The 8,789-nt window shown below is 36.0% G+C and overlaps 1 protein-coding gene across 1 annotated transcript; it reads left to right on the top strand.

Annotated features, from left to right (window-relative positions):
* Window positions 1-2,340: 2,340 nt before the first annotated feature.
* LOC126821061 (nose resistant to fluoxetine protein 6) lies at window positions 2,341-8,564 on the top strand. The gene is made up of 8 exons (XM_050549366.2): window positions 2,341-2,435; window positions 2,753-2,930; window positions 3,752-3,834; window positions 4,288-4,389; window positions 5,335-5,464; window positions 7,091-7,283; window positions 7,530-7,672; window positions 8,421-8,564. Exons 1-8 carry the CDS (start codon window positions 2,404-2,406, stop codon window positions 8,529-8,531), a joined length of 972 nt encoding a protein of 323 aa, XP_050405323.1. The 5' UTR covers window positions 2,341-2,403; the 3' UTR covers window positions 8,532-8,564.
* Window positions 8,565-8,789: the final 225 nt, after the last annotated feature.

Raw genomic sequence — 8,789 nt, 5'->3', positions numbered from 1 at the left:
CAGGCCAATTGCCTACACATGAACATAAACAGTTCATATGGGCGGCTTATCTGACGGCCCCATTTCACTCGCAAAGCGATACACTGTCAAAAGTGAAAATTTGTCTTAATAATGAGTAATTGCTCAACCAATCTTCAGACATTCAGCAATTCGTCGTGGCATGCTCCTAATCAACCGTCCAATCTCGATTTGGGGCAATCTGACCCACTCCTCTGGCAGTGCCACGGCCAATTCTTGCAGTGTTGTCGGATGACGTTGACGTCGACGAACAAGTCTCCCTATCAAATTAAACGTAACACACTAAAACAAAAATACGCTAAACAGTAAATCTTATGCAAGAACCGATAGAAGAGCAAACATGGGTAGATAAACCAGCACGCGGCAGTTTTCATCAACCCTTCCCTGAAGTGTCAAATTTGACAATGAACCCCTCCCACGTGTATGGCGCTATTGCGTGTCTCATGTGCAGCTCAGTGGTTCTGTTGGGGCGATAAGTTCTTCATCTGTGAATATACTCTCAAAGCATGTCAAGTGTCCATGGCTATTTATCATATCACAACCTGCAGAGATATTTGTATTTCAATATCCCCTACTTTTTTTTTAAGAGTATATTTGTGTTTTAGATTACTAATACCTTGATATCGATATTATTTTCAGAAATTGGAAAATGTAGTCAAATATTACTGACCTTCTCTATTATTCGTAATGGAAAGAAGATTCTGGACTGTTCAACCCCATCTGGTACATTAAGTTGTTTACATGGAATTAGAGTATTGAGTATGACCTGGGTTTTATTAGGCCATTTTATAATGCAACTACTCGGTGTTGTGGGTAGGTATAAATATTTATTTTGCACCTTTTCAATGATTATTATTTGTAAATGTCATCGTTTGTTGTCCTCTCACACTAAGGTAATTTTTTCGAAATTCTAGCCGATTATCGCCAGTTGTTAGCTAGTATTATAACTTAATGACTTCATACGCCAGTGCAAGTTTGGGACTATAGTAGTTATAGGTTCTTGTCTGACGTATCTTGTCCTTGAGTAATGTGTCTTGTCAGTTTGTGGTGTGTTTTGTTCGTGTGTAATGTGTATTGTCCTTAGTGATGTATCTTGTTAGTATGTAATGTGTCTTGTCTTTGTGTAATGTGTCTTGTCCTTTGTGATGTATCTTGTTAGTATGTGTCTTGTCTGTGTGTTATGTATCTGTCTGTGTGGGATGTATTTTGTTCGCGTGTAATGTATCTTGTTCATGTGTAATGTGTCTTGTTCGTGTGTGATGTGTCTTGTTCGTGTATGATAATGTATCTTGTTCATGTGGGACGTATCTTGTTCGTGGGTTTGTCTTTGGGATTTATGTTGTCCTTGTTTCGGGGAAGACGTTGTGTTTAAATATGCAAATAAAACACTACCATGCGCCGTATGTGTTTAACTTAAGCAAAATATATTGAGCCATTTGGAAATGATCGGGAAAAGTGGGAATTGCGATACTTGGGAATATTCGATACCATTTGTGAAGTTCCGAGTCGTGCTTAAAATTCTGTTACTGCAAGTTTGACCACAAGTCGTTAATCCTCACCCGTCTGTTTCAGAAATAAATTTGTATGATTTTTCTGTAACAATCAATAGGATTCGAACATATAAAAGCAAATAATGTTTTAAAATATCTATCTATTATGACTGCGTTTGTATGTTGTAAATTATATAAAAAGACGTCGGATTTCTTTGGATTTACTATTACCATTATGACAGACCTAAAACAAGTACAATACAAGTTTATCTCCGTTTCAGAAAATAAAATGGATTTTTTTGGTAGAATGGGCGACTTCACGTTTCAAATCATTACAAATGGAACGCTGTCTGTAGACAGCTTCTTCCTTCTAAGGTACGATATGTTTACTTCATTATAGACATTACTATAATACCACCCCATCTATAATCCCTTACCGTGTCTATCTGTAGACAGGTTCTTCCTTCCATGGTACTATATATTAATTTAATTATAGACATTACTATAATACCACCCCATCTATAATCCCTTACCGTCTCTGTCCGTAGACAACTCCTTCCTTCCAAGGTACTATATATTAACTTAATTATAGACATTACTATAATACCACCCCATCTATAATCCCTTACCGTTTCTGCCTGTAGACAGCTTCTTCCTTCCAAGGTACTATATGCTAACTTATTTATAGACATTAGATATTACTATGTACCATCCCATTTATAATACCCTAGGGTCTGTTTGTCAGTTTTGAAATCCAATACGCGGATGTACATAGCCAAAATACAGATGTTGTACTGGACTAACTGTTACCGTATGATTCTCTTCCAGTGGACTTCTAGTGTCGTACCTCTTTCTTCGAGAAATTTCTAAAACTGGAAAGGTGACCGGAAAACAGATGGCGTTGTATTATTTCCATAGATACTGGAGGTAGGAATTGATGTATTTGATATCATATCCTTTGTAACTATACATTATATAAAACTGCTACTTAGATTTCATTGGCTCGTAGTATTGTGCAACATTTCTAGATCCGATAAAAGTAATCAATACAAACAATCTAAGCTTTAAATGGTCATAACTAAAGTTTGATTAATCGAACTAAACAATCGTTGGACCAGAAATTGTAACAAATGGAATTGCTTATACTTTTGGTTGTGTATATTTAACTTGATTCTGGCGTGCTGGAGCTTCAAGGTCTACTGATCCTATGTACATAATATTTAAAATCAATAATTTATTTACAGGTTGACACCACTCTACATGCTTGTCATTCTATTCTATACCCATCTTACTAAGTACTTAATGGACGGTCCACAGGTAGCGACGGCTGTAGGAATAGGAGCAGAACAGAACTGTAAAGATTATTGGTGGACAAATCTTTTGTACATTAACAATTTATATAAATCGGACTCAACAGAAATGGTTAGTATAAAGTAGGGGTTGGGGTGGCGTGTCTGGTGAGAGAGAGGGTGAGAAATTGAGTTTTTCGTCATCTCGACACAAACTCGACACAAACTAGGTCACTTCGGGACTAACAAATGATTCAATTTTATTTCATTAATTGACTTGCGCGTAGGGTTCTTTAGCATTGGGAGGAAACCGGGGGACCCGGAAAAAACCCACGAGGATGGACAGGCGACTATACTCCTTGTCACGTACAACCGTGGAATCGAATCCACGCCAGTTTACTCAATGACAGACGTAATGATACAACGCGTACGCGCTAATCATTTGGCCACCCATCCCCGGCGTTTCTGGTAATTATCAATTTATATCGTTTGGACTCAGAACTGGTAAGTATATAGTAGGGATTGGGGTGGCGTGTCTGGTAATGGAGAAAGGGATCACTACAATTTTTCAGACAAATTTAATGAATCTTGATAGTGCCGCAGACGAAAATCGAAGATGGTGGCTATTTTCAAGATGTATCATCTTCCGGCAGCAAAATATCATTTTGTGCAAGGAAATCACAACAAATTGTCATATTTGATAGAGTTTGGAAACAAGTAATACATGTAGAATTTTTTAAGTGTTTGAAGAGTTTTTGAATTACCTTGAAGACATCCTGTACGTTACTTAAGTCTTAAGTACAACCATGTAAATTTTAGTGCGTAGTTGTGACTCATTAGTCCTGTTCTAAGATCCCATTTATTCTGCAATTCGTGTTAAATGTATATGAGGAAAATGTAAAAAGAACGAAATCGAAATTCAATTTTGCTTATTCTGGATACTTTATTTGGCAGTGTATGGCCTGGTCGTGGTATCTAGCAAATGATATGCAGTTTTATGTCATTAGTCCGCTGGCATTAATTCCACTAGCTCTAGGGTGAGTATGCAATTAAATTTCTTATCCGTGTCGTTTGATTTAACAGTGTATGAGCTGGTCTAGTTTTTTAGCGAATGATATGCAGTTTTATGTCATAAGTACACTAGCATAAATTCCACTAGCTGTAGGGTAACTATATACAAAAATACAATATACACATCAACATATGTGATATAGTACTTATACTTAACGAGAAGCCCAGTCGCTGATATTTGTATATATGTTATTCATTATCTGAAATAATTTCAAGAATGCGCAGCCCGAAATATGTATTGTTTCGACTAAATTTAGCCAACTACGACGAGTGCTTCGAGTTTATGAGGGGGGCTGTTAATCACTGTAAATGAACAAACAAGGGACATGCATACGTAAAGGGTTCAGGGGTACACATGCGTATTGTACAGACATTACCATATAAATCACTCTATCTTTTTCTTTTTTTTCTTTAACCAGGTACAATGTTATTGGTATACTAGTACTACTGGGACTGGTTGCATCGCAGATTATTTCAACTGGTTATATAACATGGAATATTAACTTCGCGGGTTTCTTACAGTGAGTAGAAATTTATTGTAGGAATTAGTTTGATGACCTTGAAACATACCCTATTACTTCAATCTAACGTCTCAGTCGATAAAAAAACCCAGTACTTATGTACTTTTTTAGTTTTAAATAGTGGTGTAGAATGTTTCTAAACTTGGTAAATTTCACGCGGGTACGCTTCGGGGGCTAATGGGGATACAAGAAATACAGTTCTAAAGTTCTGGTGGTGGTGGGGGCGGACCTTCTTTAAAGAAGGTGGACCTAATATAAAGGTTTAGTCCGTTTGTTATCAAAGCTGAGACGTCCTCCTTGTAGTGAATATCAGTTGCTACACTTGCACATCCAAAGCCTGGAATGTAACGAAATAGAAACTTTACTCTTTCCGACAGAATTTGGGTATACGTAGAATTCGTACTAAAGACTACTACTGTAATGTGCTAAAATAGGTCGATGTAACATTGGTATTGGTTTTCGGATTATTTGTATTGGTTCTTAATTGCCTATTTCGTGAGCCGTGCTGGTTCCGGGTTCAATTTTGGTATAGGCTGCGAAAGTTCTTGGACGAAGGACTGCACATGGTCGTTAGACAAAACGAAATGAAATGGTGTTTAAGGCCCTGCTTTCGATGAAACGAAAAAAAAACGTTGTATACGTTGGCGTGCATGTAAAAGAAACTTTTGCAGTTGGAATGCAATTTCCATCATAGCCTAGCACACTTTATGTCGTATGCCCGTCTTTATTAGCTCGAAAAGTAGGTCGTTGAGCCCAGGTTTATACATTCATTCATTCAAATTCAAATGGCCTGACATTAACCCTAAAACGTATGCTCGGGCTGAAATGTGTCGGTCCGAAAATTTAAAATTCTCGATCTTTTTTGGGGAACCAGATAATTATCGTTGTGTGTATTGTTATGACTCATTATAAATTTTATTTTTATTATTTTAACTATCCAAACAGACAAGGTGCATTTGGAAAATTTTTTGAACAGGTTTATGTGAAACCTTATAGCAGAGTTGGTGTATACGCCATTGGTTTGATTCTTGGTTTCATCATTCACAAGACCAAAGGGAAACGGAAGATTCCTAAGGTATAATAATAGCCTGATGAGCTCGAAATTAGAAACACCACTGACAGTGACAATTACGCTTCCTACTTGGATCTGCGTCTCGATTTTGACAATTGCCATAAACTGAGTGTTAAATTGTACGATAAACGTGATGACTTTGACTTTCCGATTGGTAACTTTCCATTTATTAGTAGTAACATTCCAATATCACCAGGTTATGGAGTGTTTGTGTCTCAGCTAATTCGTTACGCGAGAGCTTGTTCCTTTTATTCTGATTTTTTAAGTAGATCGAGGCATTTGTCATCTAAGCTTCAACTACAAGGATACTTGCGCACTAAACTTATTAAAACCTTTAAAAAGTTTTATGGCCGTCATATTGATTTGATTGGTAAATATAACGTGTCTCTCTCGGCTATTATTCTAGATATATTTAATTGACACGTATACCATTACTATCTCCCTGATAATGTCTACTACATCGTTAACACAGTTCATCGCGTGCATTTTGCATACCGATAGTTCATTGGCCTATCACGCTATGTTGCCGACATTTCGCGTAATAGTTTGGATGCAGCTATGGCGGGTGTGGCGCCAGGCAGGGTAAGCTTACTCTTCCGGACACCTGTTACCATTGTTTGTCGTGTATTTTGTACACGAGGAGCAGTCAATTTGCTGATTACACTATTTTTCTTGAATACACTATTTTGCCTATAACGTTTTTTTAGGACTTCGAATTCTGTCTTATGGTTTGGATTGTTCGTACTTGGTTTTATTTTATTTAATTCTTTAAACTGATCGCACAATGTAGAAGAACTGTAAATCAAGACTTTGAGCAAACTGAATACAGGGATCCACACTGACTGTAGTATAGATATATTTTAGAAAAAACAAATAAGGCAATCAGTGTATTAATTATATATATAGTAAATAGATAGGCCGCTTTTTCACAAAGCTTTCTCAGTTAAGAATTTAAACAACTTTCAATCACTGTTTATGAGAAATATCTTTGATCCAGAAACATAAAACTTTGCACACAGTTTCTTATTGGTGTATCTGATACATTAGAACAAAAATGTTTTATAAAGTGCTATATTTTAGTTAAAATAAGGTGAACAATTTTGAGTGAATTCTTAACTTAAGTCTGAGAATGCTTTGTGAGCTCGTGTCTTGATAGATTCCACACACTTTGAGTTCTTTGTTCCTAAAGGAAGAGAATATCATAGGGTTTGTACGAACGAAGGAGCAAGGTCTGTGCCCAAGTGTTTTAAGTATATAATTAGATACCGTTAAATAATATTCATTTTGCGATCTGAGCGTTCCTTGTGGTTTGTCATATGGGCTGTTATATTAAGTCATTTCTGCGCAATACAAAGAAGTTTAAAATTGATTCCGTTTCTGACCGAGACCCAAAGAAGATGTTTCATGTATTTTGTTTTATGGGGTGTTCTGGTACACTGAAAAACAACCACAGCTACATTTGATGCCGTTGAATTATTTTTATCGATAAATGAATTTGCATAGATATGTAGGACCGTACAACGTTTAATTAATAAGAACTTGAAAATAACAGCAAATGATGTAATCATACTTCTGTATGGACATCATAACATCTACGAGTATTCATATCACGTAAATTGTATTTTTCAGTTAATTTTAGTGATTGGTAGTATAATTGCTGCTGTATTCGGTCTCTTATCAACATATTTAACTTATGATAATTACAAAGTAGATGGACACAAATGGACAAATGAATACTTTATGGCACAAGAAACACTTTACCGACCTGCTTGGGCTATTGCTGTTGCCTGGATGATTTTCGTTTGTGTTAATGGATACGGAGGTAAATCATTTTTTGATAGTTTGTTTGTCCATTATTCTTATTTTTAATAAATATTTATCCATGATCTTTACACCCTGAATACTGTTTTTGAAGAGTGATCAGACCAGGGTTCATTTATACCAGTAAGAGAATAGACTTTGTTTTTCCTAATTAACGACATTTAATTCTTTGGGCTTTTTCCTGTTATTTCTGTTAGCACCAAACATCATCAGTAAACAATCGTAACTTAAAAACTTTTCTTTTTAGGTATTGTTAATAGCTTTTTATCATGGAGTGCCTGGATACCACTGTCTAGATTAACGTATGGAGCATATTTAGTTCATCTTATAATTCTGTCAGCTGAAACAGAAAGCATCAGATCTTTTGCATATATAGATATGTATTATATGGTAAGTTTAACACAGTTTATCCCACGGGAGCCATTTTCCCATAATACAATAGTCAGGTATTGAAACAATGCTCAATTGTGGCAAATTACGCACTGTATGCGCCCTGTGTGTATATCAGATGCTAATTCTATGTGTCTGTTCATTCTCGATGAGAATTTAAGGACTGATCCCCAGTGGCTTAAATGAGACCAACTAAAAGGCTTCATCCCATGTTAAGGTTGAGGAGTAACCCCGAAGATAAAGCAGGCTGTTCCATGTCCCAGCTGGACCTAACATTCAAACAAAACTTACCTTATGCTAGTAATGCGATTTTTTGAAATTTGATATATTGTTTTGATAATATTATTCAAGACCGATCGCATCTTTTTGATCAATACTATTTGTATTCATGAAGGGCCTTTGATCTTTGTAGCCAACAATTTCTGTTTTACTTTTTGTATTAAAAGCCGCAAAATCCCAAACTTAAATTGAACCAAAACTAAGCTAGATAATTAGAACTTCAAAATAGGGGCTGAAAAGTATTTTTGGTTATGATGCCATCTTGGACTCAATTTTCATGGACATATAAATGAGACCCCCCCCCCCCCCAGTCCCCTGTGTACTGACCAGTACAAGGGTTCAGTAAGTGATGACGTGAAATCTATAAGAAATAAAGTAAACTTACGTTAGGATAGTTCGATTTCCTATTTTTGTAATACTAATTTTATTGTCTTTAGTCTAAATGTCTATGTGAAATTTATATTTGCAGATCAATGGTTTTATGGGAACATTTGCACTGACGTTTGCAGTTAGTTTTATCTTGGCTTTATTAATCGAGGCACCATGTTTGGGGTTGGAGAAAATATTTATTAAAAAATAGACATTATCCAACATTTGTCACGCCATCGGTCACTGAACTAGATCATCCTTTCAATTACAATAAGTACAAGTCTACTTTTTTAGAAATGGCTTATTGGTGGTATTAGTCTACCTTTCATAAATGGCTGATTGGTGGTATTAGTCTACTTTTCATACATGGCTGATTGGTTGTAATGGTCTACTTTTCATACATGGCTGCTTGGTGGTATTAATCATTTTTTCATAAATGGCTGATTGGTGGTATTAGTCTACTTTTCAT

The sequence above is a fragment of the Patella vulgata genome, chromosome 5 (assembly GCF_932274485.2).
Source record: "Patella vulgata chromosome 5, xgPatVulg1.2, whole genome shotgun sequence".
In the NCBI taxonomy this organism is placed as follows: Eukaryota; Metazoa; Mollusca; class Gastropoda; family Patellidae; genus Patella; species Patella vulgata.
Note: the sequence above shows the minus strand (reverse complement) of the source record. Positions and strands in the feature narration are given on the sequence as shown.